Source organism: Harpia harpyja, chromosome 6 (assembly GCF_026419915.1).
Source record: "Harpia harpyja isolate bHarHar1 chromosome 6, bHarHar1 primary haplotype, whole genome shotgun sequence".
NCBI lineage: Eukaryota > Metazoa > Chordata > Aves > Accipitriformes > Accipitridae > Harpia > Harpia harpyja.
Genome location: NC_068945.1, coordinates 27,486,133 through 27,504,880, shown reverse-complemented (window position 1 = coordinate 27,504,880; position 18,748 = coordinate 27,486,133). Strand labels below are relative to the sequence as shown.

The 18,748-nt window shown below is 58.5% G+C and overlaps 2 protein-coding genes across 2 annotated transcripts; one reads left to right on the top strand and one right to left on the bottom strand.

Annotated features, from left to right (window-relative positions):
- Positions 1 to 785: 785 nt before the first annotated feature.
- Positions 786 to 6,739, top strand: LGALS2 (galectin 2). Its single transcript, XM_052790969.1, has 4 exons — positions 786 to 1,740; positions 4,602 to 4,684; positions 4,976 to 5,135; positions 6,228 to 6,739. Exons 1-4 carry the CDS (start codon positions 1,492 to 1,494, stop codon positions 6,372 to 6,374), a joined length of 639 nt encoding a protein of 212 aa, XP_052646929.1. The 5' UTR covers positions 786 to 1,491; the 3' UTR covers positions 6,375 to 6,739.
- Positions 6,740 to 7,713: 974 nt separating this feature from the next.
- CDC42EP1 (CDC42 effector protein 1) lies at positions 7,714 to 12,135 on the bottom strand. The gene is made up of 2 exons (XM_052790967.1): positions 11,273 to 12,135; positions 7,714 to 10,230 (listed from the first exon to the last, which is right to left on the bottom strand). The coding sequence occupies exons 1-2, from the start codon at positions 11,712 to 11,714 to the stop codon at positions 9,392 to 9,394; spliced, it is 1,281 nt and encodes a 426-aa protein (XP_052646927.1). The 5' UTR covers positions 11,715 to 12,135; the 3' UTR covers positions 7,714 to 9,391.
- Between the last annotated feature and the right edge of the window lie 6,613 nt (positions 12,136 to 18,748).

The window sequence follows — 18,748 nt, the reverse complement described above, 5'->3', positions numbered from 1 at the left end:
GGGAATTTCTGTGACTGTCAGGTGGAGGACTGAGCATCTCCATCAGGAGGTGGTGGAAGCCTCTTCTCAGTTGTGTCCTGAGTGCTGGCCTCTGAAAATCCAGGGCTCAGTTTCTTGAAATCCACCCCACAGCCCTCTAAGGCAGGGGGCATTCCCCCCTAGGCTTCATAAAAGGGGGAAACCAAGGCAGAAATGTGGCTTAATCGCAACTCCTGGGAGGAACCACAACCAGGGCCCAGATGAGATCAGAGAACACGGTTTAAATCAGGTCACCGCTTGATATTTATTGTGTGGAGTTTTTCTTTTTTCTTTACTCCCGCACTGAAATCCTTCCCCAGAGGCTATTCAAGGAAATAAATAGCCAGTGGAAAGGGACAATAGCTTGCTGTGGAGTACAAATTATATGAAGCAGTAGGAAATAATAGCAGAGTGAGCAGCTGCTACTCCAAGAAAGAATGCATGGTCGGTCTCTCCAGCTCCCTTTGCCTTGAGCAGACACTGATGCCCGGTCCACGGCACAGGCTCCCTGGTGCCTTGAGTGCAAACTGGGACAGGCGCCTTTTCCCCTCTGCAGCATCCTCCTCCAGTGCAGCTTCTTTGGTGTCTTAATTAGCACCGAGCTGAAACCGCAGCCTTCTGTGAGGGTGCTAAGGGGATCTCTTGCCTCTTCTTCCAGAGCTTGGTTTGATCTGGGGGCAGCGGCCCATGCATCCACACACCCAGCGTGGCTGCCTTGCCTTCCCCTCTCTCCCTCTTCCCTTCTGGGCTGAGCATCATGTCTGGCGATGACCCGTATCAGTCCTGCAAGGGACGGTTCATAGCTCATGTCGTCTAGAGAGGACGTGTTGGCTGCCCTCTTCTCCGAGCCCCTTGGAGCCCTTCCTCAGAGCACTGCTGGGGAGGGATGGTGGGGACCGCTTTGGTGTGCTGGGATGGATTTTGGGGGCTGCCCCTGCCACAAAAGGCCCTGAGAAACCTCTCACAGCTGGGGTGGTTGGACTACCTTGGCTGGGAAGTGGGGAAGCTTGTGGTTTTCCTCAGGGCTTCACACCTAGCTGGCTTATCTCCTGCCTGAGCAAGGAAGCAAAATAAGTACTGCTGCCAGCAATGATGCTGCTGAGGATCTTGGCAGCCTGCTGGGGAGGGTGGCATTCAGTCTGTTCTCAACAGCTGTGTGGGTGCCCTGTGGTAGAGGTGGCAGCGCTAGGCTATGGTACATGAGGTGCTGCTGTCTGGAACAACCCTGAGGGTCCTGAGATCCTATGGGTGCTCCTGGTGGCCTGAGATCTCCCCAGGACTAGCAGGAATGCTGGGAAGAACTGTTAACCCCCAAACTTACCTTATGGGACCTCTGCAAATGGAGCTGCCACATTTCGTGGGGTGAAAGCACTCTGCAGAGGACCTGCCCTGCCACCCTTCTGGCTGAAAGCCCACGTGGTTGCATTGGTCTCTTCCCTCCTTAAAATATGATTTTTTTTTTTTGTTTTCTCCATGCAAAATTGCAGGCCTGCCTGCTCCCTGTTGGAAGCTCGCCTTGCCCTCGGGTCGGGCATGGCCCCCACCCTCGGACCAGTGACTGCTTGTTGGGTCTCTGCTGTCCCAAGACACCCTCTGGGAATGCAGCAAAGCCTCCTCTGGTGCCAGCGGTGTGAACATGGGTGTCGCACACCAGTACAGACCAACTGCCCTCTGGCCAGGATGAACATCTATATGGGGCCCTGGAGAGGCACTCCCAGGCAGGTACCCTATTATAGGATCATCTGTCTGGGGGTGAAAGGTTCCTGGATCCCTTGCACTGGTGGCTGCCAGCTTCCACAACCATTGCTTATATTTTCCTCACTGCACAGACCCTCCATCTCCTTTGCAGATGCCCTTTAGCCGGATTTCCTCTTTCTTTGGGATTTACTTTCCCATCGTACTACTGTTTCCCCAGGCTTTCTGCTTTGCAGTGTCTGCAGGGAAGTATCAACCTGCCCCCTTCACCTTCCTTTCATCATCCCAATCACCACCTCCAATTGCACTGGAGAATTTCGGCTCTTCTGGGGTCCCTAAAGTCTCAGCTCCTTCCTATGTGGGGAGCACATACCCCTGCATGAGAGAGGCCATCTGCACAGGGCTGGTGCCTGACCATGCGGGGGCTCAGCTCTGCAGACGAAGGAAGTCGCCAGCGCTGGCAGAGTTGCTGCCTGGTTTCCCACTATTGTTCCCAGTGGCAAATAAAAGGGGGGTGAACGCCCCTGCTGAGCATTGTAGGAGGGAGGTTAATGTTATCTCGATAAAATCTCGTGGCCCCTCTCTGAGCAGCTCGTGCCTCTTTCCTGCCCATCTCCCTCCCTGCATATTCTCACATCTGTGGTACTTGCGGCTCCGCACATAACTCTTTGCACACATAGTTTTCCCCATCCCTCAGACACAAGCTGCTTTCCCTCCTGGACAGCCTTCTGCTCTGCCAGTGGGATTGGTGGATAAATCCCAGTGAGAGCGATGTTTCTGTCTGGTCTGTGTGGGAAGTGGGGGGAAGGCTCCTCTATGTTGCTGGCCCGGGACCTGGACCTTTTCTCTGCCACAATATTCCTGTGTCACCTTGGCCAGCCACGTAGGACAGGATTTTTCTGACTGAGTTTAGGGTCTGTCTTGGGATGTAATTTCTTGAGCCCTAGAAGTGTTTCTCCCTGCTGGCTTAAAGTGAGTTCAGATAACTAACCCTGATGGTGGCTATGCAAAGAGTGTCTTTGTACTGCCCTGCACAGGGACAACGTGAGTTGCTGGAAGGAGAAACCTCCCATAGCCAGTGGGATGCTCTGATATTTTGAGAGGGGGGCTCTGGGCTCTGTGTTCTCCCTGGGATGTCTGCAGGGGATCAGGGTGACGTGAAGGTGTGTGCAGGTGGGACACAGCAGCGTGATGGGAAACCGACCCAATGCCAGAAATCACCATCCCCAGCACCTGCTCCTGCTGACTCCACACTCAGCTCAGGGAGGTTTCACCAACAGCTTCGGTGACCTCAACAGCAAACAAATTTCCCAAAGCCTGCTGGGCTTTATGACCCCCTGCTAATAGGAAACATCTCCAGGGAAGGAGTGCTTATCAGCACTTACCTCTGCTTGCTTCAGGAGGCTTTGGGGAAGAGCAGAAGCTGTCTCCCAGCTGGCTGTGCAGCAGCAGGATGACTGCACTTGGTTGCTCTCTGCAGGGCTTGGGAGTGGGGCTGAGGGGCTGCTGGTCTCCTGAGCCTTGGCATCCTCCTCCCTTTTGCTTTCCCACTGGCTTCTGGAGTCTGGCAAAACACCACCAATTTGTTCAACCAAATCTGGGACACTGCCTACTGACTCGTAGCTCTTACCTGGGAAGAAGACAGCAGGGGTGATGCTCCTCTGTGAGGACAACATTCCCGTGTCTCAGGGTATGGGAGGATGGGGCTATTGAACCTGATGTGCACGGCTTCTCAAGCGAAAAGGTTTGGGTCTCGATGGAGGTTGGATGGGGGTTGCAGATTGCTCCTACTTATTGCTAGTGTAATCCACGCGGCTGGGGCTGAATCTAGAGCCATGAGAAGGGAAGGAGCTGAGATGCCACTCATGTCACTCCTGCAAAGGACTGTTCATAGCTTGTGTCATCTAAAGGGGATGTGTTGGCTCCGAGCCCCTTGGAGCCCTTCCTTAGAGCACTGTTGGGAGGGATGGTGGGGACCATTTTGGTGTGCTGGTGTGGATTTTGGCGGTTGCCCCCTGCCACAAAAGGAAAGAGCTGGGTTGCTTCTTTTGGCTGAGCTGTTACATGCAGAAAAGAAGTGAACATGGTGGTCCCACCTCCATGGCCAGCTGGGAAGATGCTTGTCCTATATGGTGGCTGGAGTAGCACCCCTAAGGGCTGTGTGTGGTGGTCCCCTCACTGAGAGCCCACCGAGGAAATTGGGAATTGGTTAAATAGCCTGAAGTCCCTAATGAGAGGAAGTGTGCATAGGGAAGCTATTTCTTTGGATCAAAGTCTCCTGGCTTAATAGCAACAGGTGGGGCCATCCTTGCAAATGTGGAGTTGCTGTTAATGTGTAAGCCACAAGGAAGTCTAGGGATGTAAGATCCTCCATCTGAAGTGTTTCTGAGCTAAACTGCTGGTGGCTCCCTGCCTGGTTGCTCTGTCCCCTGAGGAAGATGGCTGTAAGGGCTGCTGCTCCTGTCCTGTGTCACCCAGGGTCCCCTGGGTGTGACCTGCAAGCCACAGCCACCTCTGCTCTCACCACCTGTGTTTCTTGAGCTGCAAGCGATGCTGCCCACCAAACCCTGGGTTGTGGCCCTCTGCTTTAACCCTCTTTGTACCTCTGCTGTCATGCTTGTCCTTCTGCTAAGGACAGGCCTGTTTTCATCTCCTCTCTCTCTGATGTCGTTTCTCACTTTCTGGCTTCACTCAGCCCACTCTTCCCTCACTGAGTGAGAAGCCCATGCAGGACCTCCGGCATGGAGGGGTTTTGGCCATGAGAGGAACGCTAGCTGAGAGCAGTAGATGTTCTCCTGGCTGAGGCACCTTCCCCAAGCAGCACCGTCTCATTGGCAGTGGAGGAATGGCTGAAGGAGCTGCGCAGACTATTTTTCTCTCTGCCTTAGGAAAGAATTGAAATCTTCAACCTGGATATGAAGACTGGGGACACCCTGAAGGTCAAGGGCAAGATACCCAGTGATGCTGATGGGTGAGTACAAAGAAACCACCTCGAGTTGCCAGGACTGAAGGTGGGCTGCAGAGGGAGGTGATTTTCCAAGGTTGCCAGGTACAAAAAGCATGAGCATAGCTCAGCGTTAGGGGAGCCCCTATGCCACCACCGTGCAAACTCCCCTGGTTCCCAAGCAGGATGAGGAAACAGGAGGCATTAAACACCTGCAATGCTGATGGAAGAATTGGGTGCAGAGCCGTGTGCTGGATCTCAGGTCTTCCAAGACCCTGTCCTGCCTGTGCAGCTGACCTTCCTTCTGTTCACCCACAGCTTCAGCATCAATCTCGGCTGCAGCTTCTCTGATCTGGGACTTCACTTCAATCCCCGCTTCAATGAGTCTGTCATCGTCTGCAATTCCAGGTGCTCCAATACCTGGCAGGCAGAGCATCGTGATAAACACCTCTGTTTCTCCAGGGGCTCCACTGTCAAGGTGAGGGGTCTGTGCCAGCGTGGGGTTGTGGGGTCTGTGTGTGGTGGGGGAAGACCCTGGTTACCAGATTCCTGTATCCTAGTCTTCCCAGTCCCATCCAATGCCTCCTGCTCCTTCCCAACACCCCCTAATCCTCATCCTCTGGGTTTTTGGTCCTGATTGCCATTTCCACTCCTTCAAAACCCCAACACTTCCTCGGGAACTTTGCGTGAGCCTTGTCTGTCTCAGGCTTTGTAAGTCCTTCCTGCCCCTCGTACCTGCCCAGCAGGTGAGTGCACCAGGGACACGTATGAAGGTAAAGGGTGTCTCCAAGAAGCAGGATCTTGCTGCTCTCTACTTTATTTCTCTCCCTAATCCCCTCCTGTGCAAACACAGGCTTTAAGGCAACCCAGAGTTTGGAGCAAAACCTCTCCCTCAGCTCTTCTGTCCTCACTACTCCTGGATCCACACTGCCAATCTGTCCTCCCTCTCCTCCTGCCAGGGATGCTGTCGTAGTTGCTGTCTCACCCCACCTGATGTCCTGAGACATTAACAGGGCTGCATTTAGGAGCAGTCCTGTTCGTATTGCTGTAGAGAGGAAGCTTGTTTCTTCAGTCATGGCTGGCTCTTGGGGAAGGGGTGGCGAGGTGACGGCTTTGGGGACCGATCCCTTTAATTTGCAATGATCAGCAATGTGTTCTCGTCCTGTCTGCTTGTGCGTGTTTATCAGCAAAGCTCCTTTTCCCAGGTGCCAGTGAGCTGCTGAGGGCATTGGGGTGACAGGTTTATACTGCCCCGTTCGGAGCAGATCTAAGCCATATGGTGTATAAAGACACACTTGGGTTTAACTGCTTTGAGTTTACAATCTGAGTAGCTGAAACAGCCCCAGGAGAGATCCTGTCCCCAGGTCATAGTCTAGATACCAGCTCAGCCCCTTGATATCAACTGCTCTTTTCCTGTGTCACCCTCAGCTCAATGCCCAGCACCTTGCTTAAGGCTGTAGGGACCAGGTCTGACCCTCACATATAACAGTCAGGCCTTTCGCCTGAATGCTCACCTCCTAATCTTCTCCTTGTCCCCAATTCCTGCCCTTCCTCCCCTCTCTTCTCCCAGTTCGTCATTGAAATGCTGGCAGACAAATTCCAAGTAAAACTGCCGGATGGGCATCAAGTGGAGTTCCCCAACCGGCACTACTACAACAGGATCAGCTACATGAGCGTCAAGGGAGGCTTCAGGGTCACCTCCTTCAAGCTGGAGTGATGGGCGCCACTTCCTAGCTCTAATAAAAACCCAAGCAGCGGGAGGCTGCTTGCTCCAGCTGCTTTGGCTTCTGTGAGATCTCTGGCTCTGTGGGAAACAAAGCTCAGGGTTTTTCCATCAGCTGGAAAGGAGCCCTTGTTGGATGGAAATAGCTCCTAGATAACACCAGGTGCTTTTCCAGGTCAGACCAGGATGTGGGGTGGATAGTAGGTAGGGCGAAGCAGGCTGTAGGTGGGGTTTGGGAGGAGGAGGGCACTATGTGATTGCTCGGGGAATGGCTGTGTAATCTCTTCACAATGCACCATTTGAGTTTTTGGGAGGGAGGGAGGAAGGGGAAGAAAAGCATGGATGTGAGCGATGTGGCATTCAGTGCCACAAAAGCGCGTAATTAAATGTTAGGTTTGGGAACCTCAGGGCTTGGGTTTGATGGGTTCCTCTTGGCTGCTCTGGCAGCCAGCAGGCAGGAGGAAGGGGGTGCCTTGTCCTCCCCCAGGAGCAGTACCACGCAAATAGTGGCACGGGGAAGGCAGCACAGGTGTGCTCCTGCGCCAGCATTCCTGCCAGCAATAAGGAGTTATCTTCTCCGACTTTCCCCCTTATCTCACCTCACTTATCTGCTGGCACATTCCAGCCGGGTTACCTATTACTCTGACATTTCCACACCGAACCCTACTCAGCGAAAGTCAGGCAGGGAAAGGCAGTGGGGAGGGAGGACGGGGTTGGGGCTGGGTTACATGGCTCAGCACCTCCCAGTCTGCGTCCCTCGCACGGGACTACAGGTGATTGGTGCTGATTATCAGAAGCTGCTGCTCTAATTGAAAAGTGTCTTGCCAGCCTTAAGCGAGACGGATGTGCGAAAGCAAACATCGGGGCACTTTAGGCTGGGTGGGAGGAGACCGGAGAAGAGCATCTTATGGAGAACCTGGTCCAAGGCAAGGTGGCAGTGCCCCTGTCCTCCCTCTCCTCGCTGCCCAACCCGCGGGACTTGCTGCTGCCTGAGCGCACAGGCAGAGGATGTCTGATGGGCTGGAAGGGCTTTAAGTCAAGCCAGCTTTGGGAAGGGTACCGATCTGCTTCAGGCTGCAGATGAATTGTTGCTGGGCTGGAGAGGAAGCTTTGCACCTTCCTGCGTGCTACGCGAGGCCGAGTGAATAGGATGTTGCTTTGTGTTAGCCACGGTGAGTGGCAAAGTACAGGGCTAGTTAATCCAGGGATCCCAGAGGTGCTGGAAAATCCTGCTGAGAGTGGAGAGGATGGGATTTTGTGGCTGGGGCACTGGCAGACACAGCAAGGAAGACGATAAGGTCGCTGGAGCTGAGGGGAGGCACCAGAGGAGAAGTTAGTATCAAAACTGTTTTAATGAGGACAATAATAAGTGCATGGGATACAGAGTGGAGGCAGAAAGGATATTCCACGGATGTGGGTCTTTGGTCTGGAGCTTGTGTTATGGTCTGGGAAGCAGACAGCGGGGGGAGCTTGTCCTGAGAGCCAGGGTCCCCACCCCAGAGAGGGCAGGGGTGATAAGGCTGATCCTGCTGGCTACCAGTGGCCAGAACTGGGGGACTCCTTGAAGCTGCTGCCTGCCCCGGCTTGCTGCTGCTGGCCGGCACGAGGCAGCCGCCTTGGGATGCTGAGGGAGAATGGGCTTGCCCATAACCCTGATGGCCTGACTGCGAGCGGCACTCCCGTGTACAACACGCGTGCACGCTGGAGCCTCTTTATTCTGCTCTGGAGAGCTCCCCGCCAGAAGCAGGCGGGCGACGGGTGAGCTGCGTGGGAGCAGAGCCTTGCGGGCCCCCCCCCCGACGCACACCCCCTCCTGTCCTGGAGAACAAGGGGGGTCCTGTGAGGGTCCCTCCGGTGACCTCAGCCCCCGAGCATCTCGGCTCCACGCTGCGGCACAAAGGCGCTTCTGTGAGGGCCAGTTTGCAAGCGGGGCAGCGTGGGGGGGGCAACTCATTCCAGGGTGGCCGCGTCGCCCGGGGCCACTCGGTGAGGGGCATTAGCCATCCTCCAGGCGTACCCCTGGGAAGGGGTGTGCTGGAAAAAGGGGTGCGCGCATGGGGAATGAGGAGAGGGGGCAAGGATGGAGAAGAGGTGGCGCAGACCCAAGTGGCTGCAGAGTGGGAGTCTTCTTGTTCTGAGGCAGGGGGAAAGGAAGGGATTTTTAGGGCCCGAACTGCAGAATTTGGTGACCTGATAACCTCGCCTCTGCCTCCATCTAGCCAAGAAGCTTCTCACCTCCCTGCTGTGACGGGGCGGGGGTCAGAAAAGGAGCCATCCTAAGTGACGTTCAGCAGCAGGAGGCAAGTGGAAAGATCCCTGCAATTATCTCTGTGCATGCTCTCACCTCCTGAATGCTGGGCTCGTGGCTTTTTTGGGGGGAAGGAAAAAGAGAAAGCTCAGCTCTGTGGGGTTTGCCTCCCCCTTGAGTCCCCAGCTGACCTCCCTCAGTAGATAGATGTGCTATATGGGAGGGTCTTGCACCAGCTGGAGCTGGGGAGAACCCCATGCCCTACACGCCAGAGCTATTGGTGTGAATATTTCCAGGAGGGCAGTCGTGCCAGTGCAGAGGGCGGTTGGGGGCTTCGGTGGGAGGACAGGGCACATCCCCGGACATGTTGGTGGGGCCAGGCTGAGGGATGGGAGAGAGAGAGATTGCTGGGGGGAACAAGATGGGGTAGGAAGTGGTTTTGGTTTTCTTTGGCACATGGGAATGTCCCTTTGATGTCTAACGGCAGTGAGGCTGGGGAAGGGCTGCGATGCCCAGCGCTGTGATGCACAGCCCTCACCAGCCCTCCGCAGCAGCTTAGCCCAGCCCCAGGGAGTCCCCCAGGAGACGGGCTCTCCTCCTGCCCCCCCCCTCCGTCCCCCCCCCCAGTGGCCCCAGCTTGGCAAGGAGGTTGCCCGCTGGGTCTGCCAGCAACGCTGGCGCCTGAGGTTGGGGGACAGGGAGGAGGGTGAAGACCCCGGCACCAGTGCCTCTGGAGAGGGGCCGCGATGGGAGGGATGGCCATTCACACCTTGACTTCATCATCCTCCTCCTCCTCCTCATCGGCATACTCGAAGGAATTGCTGCGCCTCCCCTGGGCACCAGCATACCCCTCCTGCAGGCTGGAGAGCATGGCCTCCTCCTCCTCCTCCTCCTCCTCCTCCTCCTCCTCCTCCTCCTCCTCCTCCTCCTCTCCTTGGTTCCAGGTGGCCTCTGGGGACCGGCTCTCCCCTGTCACTTGCGACCGCCACGAGCTGCTGCTGGGGGTCTCCCACAGAGCCTGCGTCCGGGCTTGCCGGGGACTTTCGCCCTTCTCCGAGCTCTGCGGGGTGCTGGTCCCACCGTAATGGCGGGCCAGGACCTGGGCTGCCCGGTCAAACTCTCCCGCCTCGATGGTGCAGTCGTTCCAGTGCCCCTGCCACGGGATTCCTCTGGGCGCTGCCCCGGGCTCCGAAGCCCAGGCAGGGTCTTGTCCAGCGCCCTCGATGGCGTGTGCCTCTCCATTGGCACGGACCGACAGTCCCGACAGCGAGTTGGCTCCCGACGGGCTGCTCTGCGCGGAGCGGTCCCAGAAACTGGTCGTTGCCTTGTCCTCTCCCTGGGATGCACCCGATGCCGGAGGGATCCCGTCCTTGGTCCCCTCGCCACACAGGAGGTCTGGGCCATCTTCCCCCACCTCGTTCCCGTTGGTTTCGGAGAAGCTCATCACCTGGAGGAGCTCGCTCATCAGGGAGGGCCCCAGGTCCAGGCGGAAGGAGAGCAGGGAGTCCGAGCGCTTCAGCTCTGCTTCCCCAGAGAAGGTGCTCTCTTGGGCCTTTTCCAAGCGAGGGACGCGAGGGATGGTGCAAAACCCGGACTCCAGCCCTGCGAGGCAGAAGGGATGGAGGGTGAGGGGGGGGGGGGGTGGCTAGGTGGAGGGAAGCCTGCTTTACATCTGCGGGGGACGAGGGAGAATGCCACCAAAGTGGCGCAGGTCACGCTCTGGTCTTTAAAGGACAGGCCAGTGTTTGTGTGGACATCTCCAAAGCCCAGAGTTACAGAAGAGGGTCTCCAGGTGGGTTCTGGGCTTGGTAAGATGCCGGTGGGGGCTGAGCCAGGCAGGTGGGACCAGGAGATGGCAGCATTGCTTCAGCTTGCCTTTCCCTCTGAGCCCAGCCACCTCCCAAGGCTGCTGCAGGTCCCCCGAGATCCCCCCCCACACCCCGAGACCCTCTGCTCCAGACCTCTCTCCCTGGGGAAAAGCTGAACCACATCCCAGTGCTGTGAGGCTGGAGAAGAGCCACCCAGCTATCCCATCACGTCCTTCCCACAACCCTTCCCCAAAGGTCCCTCCTGGACCAGAGCCGGCAAGGACGGATGTGGGCACAATGGGGTTGGAGTCCCTTGAGGACCACATGGAGATGGAGGGGTTGGCACAGCTAGGGACATGGTTAGAACATCTGCATGGAGGTGGGGAAAGCCGTGCCATGGGTCCCCTCGACCTCGCAGCCTTGGTGTGGGCATTGCCCCACTGTCACAGCACGCTCTTGGCTTCCTCAAGGAGGCTGCTCATGGGGAAAGCATAGGGCTGGGGGGAAATGGGGGGCACCCCCTTACAACGACGCCACACAGGCTGCCAGCTCTGTGGGGCTGTGGGTGAGGGAGAGGAGGAGAAATCATCTGTGCCTCACTTTGGGGGGCACCCTGGGAGGAGAAAACTCCAAGGGCAGGAGCAAGGACTGCGGTTGAAAGCAAGGTTAGGGTTATCTTCTCACAGGGATGAGCAAGCCTGGGGATTCTTAAATGTCCTGTCTCTGCTGAGAGCCTAAATTCCGTCAGCAGGGAAACTGAGGCACGGAGTGATGGAGAAGGGCTGCGGAGGATGCACTGTGCCTGGGCACTAGCCTCTGCCCCGCGCTTCACTCACCGTAGGTCTGGTGCGTTTTGGAGAAGCTGTTGGAGGCACTTTTGAAGGAGAACTTGCTGGTCAAGCCCCGGCTGCCACCGCCGTCGTACGTCCCCTCGTTGAGCTGTGGCAGGGAGACGGCGTTCTTGATGATGGGCGAGACGGCTGGGGGGGCGGGCGACGTCCCCGCTTGGCCCCCACCGCCCCGGCTCCTCAATGGTGTCCGGCGGACGTGCCGCAGCGTCCGGGCAAAGAAGTTGTTGGCTTTGGCCGTGTCGGCCCCGCCGTGGTTGCTGAGGAAAGAGGTGTCCCCGAAGACGTCCCCGCCACGTCCCACGTGCATGGTGTGCCGAAAGTCCCCCAGTGGCGGGCTGATCATGTCCGGTGTCAGCTCCGACTTCAGCCGCCGCTTGCCGTGGGAGCCTGACACCCAGCTGAGCACCGGCAGCTTCCCCAGGCTCATGTTGCACCCCTCACCTTGCCCCTGCCTTTGAAAAAAAAAAAAAGCCCCCAAAACCAGCCCTTGATGGGCTTCCAGCACTGGGGTTGTCCGTCACATCCCTGGCCTCCCCATCGCCCCTTCTCTGATGCTCTTGGGGGAACGCCTCACGTCACCTTGGCTTTCAGCAGGTGGGAAGGGTGCCGGTCCCCCTGCTTCCCTGCACTATGTTGCGCTCATGAAATCACCCACAGCAGGTACGTCCCCGGTGGCAAGGACGGTGGTGGCATGGAGGTGTCCCCACGGCGTGTGTGGGATCAATCCCGGTGCTGGAAGCTGTGTCTGGCCACGGGCTTAGGGGTTAATCCACCGTCTTCGGCCGCCGCTGGGTGAGTGGGAGCCGGTCACAGGACAGGCAGTGGGTGATGGGAGCTTGGGGTGGGCTGGGAGGTCCCCTCATCGGCCACCTAAACAAGATAAGAGGAACGGTGAAGCCCTCGGAGAGGATTTTCCCAACCACAACAGCTGTAGCCCCGGGACTGGCTGGGGAGGTTAAAGGCGGTGCATGAGCAGCGTTGGGGAGGTTGCTACCGGCTGTCCCCCTCGCTTGGCACTCCTCTTGGGAAGGAAGAAGGCGGCTTTCCCTGCAAAACACGTGCTCTCCCTCACCCCTCTGACCTCCCTTGGCGTGCCTCAGTTTCCCTTGCCTGCAAAGCGGCTTTGCTGGACCCATGCTGCAATACAGGCTGAGGATTTCCCTCCCAAGCAACACCTCTTCCCGGATCAGTGCCCTGCCTGGCTGCCCAGGCTCCTGGGGCAAGAAACCTCTCCCTCATTTTTGCTATTCAGATGAACCCTTGGGGAGAGGGTGAGGCCTGGGGACCTTCTTGGGAAGGAGGGGCGGTGGGGAGAGAAAATGCAATATTTGTATATTTGTTTTGTTTGTCCTCCTCCTCCCGGGTGCTGGGCAGACACTTCGGAGCAGCAGGGAGCCAGGGGTGCGGGGAGGGCAGCTGCTTTGCAGGTAGGGGAAACTGAGGCACGGCAAGGGAGGTGATTGCTCAAGGTCGGAGGAGAAGGCAGCATGGGCTCCTGCACTCAGGCGGGTCCCGGAGGCACTGGGACAGGCAGGAAGGCAGCGGCTGGATGGACGACGGCAGGGCAATGACGCCCCCGGTCAGCGGGGAGGATAATCAGATCAGCAGATCTCCCGTCGGCGTGTGTGGCAAGAGGGAGAGGGCTGGTTGGGGAAAGGAGAGGATTTGGGACACGGGGCACCTCAGAGCATCAGTGGTCCAGGTGCACACCTGGGGACATGTCCAGCCGTGGGCTCAGTCCCCACTCAGGGACTGGGGGAACAGGATGGAGCTGGGTCCCTTCAGCAGGGCCGGCTGTGGAGGGCAGCATGCCAAGAGGCAACGCAGGAGCCTCGCATCCCTCAGTCCCCATGTGCTGGGACCCCCATCGCTGCGTGGCTCCGTCCGTCTCCCCCTGCCACGCTGCCTGCCTGTCCCCGGATCACCTCAGAGCAAGCAGTCAGGCAGTGCCAGCGTAGCAAAACCTCTGGAGAAGGGGAGCCCTGGATGTGAAGCTGCTTTTCTGGCTGGCTACACGTGTTTTTTGCCTTGCTCTGGCCTTGTTTGCTCACCTGGGGTCCCTCTTATCTGCCAGGGGTTAATGCCTGGGGAAGGGAAAACAAACCACCCCCAGAAGCTCCCAGCACCATTGGCTGCCTCCAGGGTGGCAGTGGCTGGTGGCAGCGGGGATGGTGGCAGGTTGGCTTCCCGCTGGCCCCCAGCTCCCTGGCTTATGCAGCCCACGTCTGCCTCCTCCTCATGGAGGCCACGCGGTGCTGCCTCTCGGCCGGGATGGGCCAGGCACGTGGCAGATTTGGGGTGGGAGGACAACCGGGGAGCGATTTCTTCTCTCTTGACAGAAGCCCACCCATAGCTACTGGGTCAGGGCTCTCCTGGAGTGCAAGGAAACCACTGGGGTGGTCCCTGCAGCACAATGGGGGGGGTCTCAGGACCACAGGCAGAGAGATGCGACCGCATCTTTGAGCTGTCGCTGGGCCCCCCCAGGAAGGCGCGTGACCCCGGGAGCGGGTATTAGGTGAGTTACAGCCCTCGAGTTTTCCTTTCCCTCTGCACACTGGAGCCCCTGAGAAACCCAAAGTGGGGACTGTGCCCTTCGGCGTGTGCTGCAGGATGGCAGGGCTACTCCAAGAGGTGGACCCCCCCCCCCAAGTCCCCCGCACAGCAGAGCTGCCCTGCAGACCCCTGCGGGGGACCGGGGTTGGCATCATCCTAGGGATGGGGTGGGGAGGAGGGATGCAGGAGGAAAGCATCCCCTTGCTCTCTGCCTGGAGAACTATGGAGCGGAGAGCTGGGAGGAGGAGAGCGTTTCTCCTTCCTTGTCCCTTGGTCACCCCGGGGACGCAAGCCAACAGCTCCTGGCCTCCGGCTCTCCCTGCCTGCTGGCAGGACCTGGGAGAGGAGGGAGGGAGGGAGGAAGGGAGGGAGGCAGCTGGTGCCCAACCCTACCTGGCTGGCAGGTTTCTGGCAGCCCTCTTGGGCTTTTTCTCCCTCCAATCTCCCCCTTTTCCTCCTTCCTTCTGCCTCTGGTGCGTCTCCCTGCCGGCTGTGCCCTCCCCTCCGGCCAAGCCAACTCCTCCACGCCGGGGAAACTCGTGATTTTATGGGCAAAGGTTGACCCGTGCCCTCTCCTTTCCTCCACTGGGCAAGGGGACCTCCTGTCTGGCCACCCGTCCGTCCGGACGCCGCTTCCGTCCGGTAGCCCACCACGGCGAGCCCGCAGCCCATCCCGACCTCCCCTTCCCTGGCATCCTCTCCCTGGCTCCCTCCTCGCCTCCTCTGGGAAGCCCCCTGCCCTCAAAGACCAACCGCCGGCACCTCCTCCTCCTCCTCCTTCCAGCCTGGCCTCCCCCGTTTCCCCCCCGTGTTCAGCTGGTTTCCACTGGTTTTCCATTTGCCAGGAATGGCCAGAGCTGTTCTGCTTGTTGGGAAGAGCGGAAACCAGAAAGGGGGGGAAAATAATCCAGATGTCTAGTTGGCTGGAGCTGCTGAAAGCAGCCGCTTCCCTTCTCCTCCTCTCCTTACAACCACCCCCCGCCCAAAAAAAAGGGGACATACTCCAAAAGAGGGCGAGGTGATGTTTGGGGTGGTCTCAACAGGGGAAAGAGCGGGTGGAAATGATTGTGGGCGGCCAGGAAGGCTTTCCGAGCTTTCCCGAGTGCGGAAAAACCTCCCTTTACCCAGAGGAGGGGAGGCAGATTCCCCTGTTGGGTCACTGTTCTGGGATGGGGAAAGCCGGCAGGGACAGGCTTTTGGGAAAGGGGGAAAGGGGCTCGGCTGGCCGGGCTGGGCCTCTTCCAGCTCCCCTGGAGAAGTGCCGGGCAGTAGGCGGACAAGCCTGAGTCCGACCCTCATGCTGCCAGCTGCTATATATATGTATAGTTATATCTCTCCGTGTAACAAGGGTATTTTTCCAAGCAGACGTGCTGGGACGTGGAGGGAGGCCGGGACTCCAAAGGCGGGTGGTTTCCAGCCATCCTCTCCCTGCCCCCTTGCCCAAAAGTGCTCCCTTTCTTCCTCCAAACCCCCAAAATCGAGGCGCTGAAAGCCTGTGGGGCTTCGAGGGGTATCCAAGCAGGGTGTGGGAGGGGGTGCCCCACTGCCTTCCCCCATCCTTGGGATCCCCTCCTCACCCCTTTTCTCTCCTGACTCCCCCCCTCCCTGGCCTGTCTCCCCTCTCCTCGCTCCCGCTTTCCTTCCTCCCGGTTTCCTGTTGCATTCCTGCCTTCTTCTCCCTTTCTTTTTCGCCATCCTTCCCGTCTCCATTGCCTTGCCACCCCTCCCGCTTCTCCCCTCTCCGACCACCCTCTCCACCCTTTTCCTTCTGCTCCCAAACCACCCACCCCGCCAGCTCTACAAACCGAGGAATCAAAACTTTCAAGGATTTACCTCTTCCAAACCAGGGTTATTATTTTTTTTCCCCCGTCCTCCGGCCGAAAAGTTGGGAAACACTCCCCGTGGGCCCCTGTAACTTGCTCCGAGGCTTACCGGTGCTGCGTCCCCGAGCGGACGGGGGAAGAAAGGGGAGGCATGCCCCCCTCCCTTTTCCCACAGCTGTACCCCAAGGCTGGCTCTCCCAGGCTGACGCCCCGATGCCACGGGAGAGAGGGAGCGAAGCTGACGGGGAGGGGATGTGGGAAGGAGGAGGGCGGGCTGCAGCACCGCCGAGCCAATCCTCGCCTCGGCAAGGAGACCAGAGAAAATGAGATTTATTCCAACTATCCAGGACAGAAAACTTCAGGAACTTCTCTGCTGCTCCCCCCCCCTCCTCCCCACTTCCCCAGTGCCATTTCCCGTCCTCCGGCATCGGCTGCCTCCCGCTCCCAGGCGCCCGCTTCAATGGATTTGGGGGAAGGGGAAAGCCCAAGTTGCTGGCTAAACTGGTTAGGGGAGCATGGCTGGGGGGGCAAAGGAAAGGAGTTTGCCCCCTGTGTGTGTGTGACCCCTTGGGTATCGCATAGGGTCATCCCGTCCCATGTTGGATGGGAAGTCGCCGGTGCCCGCGGTGTAATGCTGCCAACCAGGAATGGGGTCTGGGGGTGGGTGGTCACGCCAGGACCTGTGGGTAGCATTGGGTTGAGTGTTAGCAGGATAACAGCCTCCGCAAAGGCCGCATGGGCCAGGTCGGCGTTCGTTATGGGGTCAGGACAAGCGTTATGGAGTCAGGACAAGTGTCGTATCAGCGGCAGCACATCAGACCAGGGTGAGGGGGTGGCAGTGGGTAAATTCAAGGAGGTCCTCTTTGGTAGCACCGGGGAGGGTTTCTGCCCGCACATGGGACACCACATCCCTCTGGCATCGTGCTTCATTGCTTCGTCCCTTGATGGTCACAGGGCAGAAGACCCTATCAGTGCCAATGAGGGGTAACCTGCTGGTGGGCACGGCATCACCGGTGCCATCGGTGACCCTCATGGCCTCCAGACGAGGCTCGGTGGCTCTGCTGAGGAGCACTTGGCCAGGCAAAAGCACCTATTCAGGGCCCTGTGGAGGAGAAGGGAGGTGTCTCCGCTGGTGAAGGCGAGACGAGACTTGTTGGGGTTAAGCAGGGCCTGGCTGAAGGGTTGACAAGATGTCTGCAGAGGAGATGTCAAAATGGAGCCTGGCCTTTTGCTAGGCTCAGTTGGCTTGTGCTTGGCTGCCTGGGCAGGAGCACCTTATTGCTTAGAAGTTTGATAAGCAGCAGTAGGGTTTTGGCACCGTTCTCAGCCTCTTGGCCTCAGGCTTCTCCTCTGTGAAATGGGATGGTTGGGGTTTCTGCCTTCTGCGGAGGTCTTCTCCATTAGGAATTAAGAGTGCATGGACTGTGCATTTTGGTGGTACTTCTAAATGGGTCTATGTCTTGGAGGGAGATGGGAGCTCAGGGCTGGGGGGTGGGAGCTGTGCCACCAGCGGGTAAAGGAGGAGAAATCGTGACGAGCATCCTCCCTGCTTGCCAGAGGTATGGTAGGCATCTCTTCCCCCATGGCTCAGAGGAGGCCAATGGGGGTGGTGGGAGAGGCGGGAAAAGACCCTTTCTTTGGATCTCCTCCCTCTGCATGGCCCACCAGGGCATCTCCCCCCCAGCCCAAGGGGCTCCCCCTCACCCCCATCACCGTGCCCTGCAGCGGGGGCTGCGGCAGGGAGTGGAGCCCGGGTGACGGCAGCCGCCTCCGCCGGGGAATGCAGAACAAATCTCTTCCAGATGGGACAGGGGCCACGTTCTGCTCCTCACGGGGCAGCCGGCTCTCCACTGCCTCCTCCTCCTCCTCTTCGCCCCTGCTCCAAGCATCTCTGCGCTCCGGGCCAGGACGGGCTCCGTTTCCAGGAAAGCAGCTGGAAATCCCCCCTCTTCAGCACCCCTCCCCAAACCTTGTGGTCTTGCGGCCATGCCAGCCGGGCTGTGACTTTCGTCCTTCTGGGGCTGGCACTGAAGTACTTTGGAGACCTCCAGGGTACGTGCCAGCTCCTGGACTCAGTACCCATCCTGGCCTCTGGCTGCCTGGGTACAAGCAGAGGTGGTGTGGCCCCATCGGCTGTACCCTAGCAGGCACTGCACCCTCCCAAGACCCCCTTCTTTCATATACAGCTGCCTCGGAAGCGAATCCATACAATCCTGCCTCCCAGCCTGTTTAGCCACCTCGGCTGATAAATGAGAGGCGGCTGTGGGGCTGGACGGTGCTGCAGAGCCACTGTACCACCCATGGGTGCACTGGGCAGGAGCTAATGCCTGGACCCCTCCCAGCCCAGCTACCTCATTTACCTTCAGTCACCCCAATCTTTCATCCCATCTGTAACCCTGTGCCCCAGGCAGCAGTACCAGTCTCACCATTACAGAGAGACCGGCCATCAGGCTTATCATGGGAGCAGACAAGCGTCCCCGCAGCTTTCCCAGCTGAGGATTTGCTTTGATTCCCACAAGATCAAAGACAGGGCTGCGCAAATTGCATCCCCTCTTCTTCCCAGTGCTCATCCCTCCAGTGTGGGGCTGAGGTCATATGGGTGGCTGAGTGCGATGGGGATGGAGAGAGGGATGGAGGGATGCTGGGGGGGGGCTGAGGTCTCTGCCCCACACCTCCACGTGCTCAGTCTTTCCTTCCATCTCGCTTCGCAGCCCCTGCTGCTCACAGACCTGATGCTCGAAGGAGGCAGATGCGGGACTCCCCTCCGGAGAAGAAAAATCCCCCTTCTCCCTTTCCCAGGTGCCAGCGGGGAGCCAAGGGAAGGTGACGGAGGCATCCCAGCTTATGGACGGGGTGCTTGCCCCTGGTTTTCTATTCCCTGCCATTTCTGTTTGCTGCCTTCCCGCCTGCCCTCCTTCCCTGGGAAATTTCCAGGGATGGGGCTCCAAGAGCATGGCAGCCCCAGGCAGAGCTCCCGGAGCCCCATCCCTGGAAATTTCCCGGGGAAGGAGGGCAGGCGGGGGGCTTGGTGGGAAGGGGGTGCCTCACTCGGCACACAAGAAGCAGATATCCTGTTGCTGCCCAG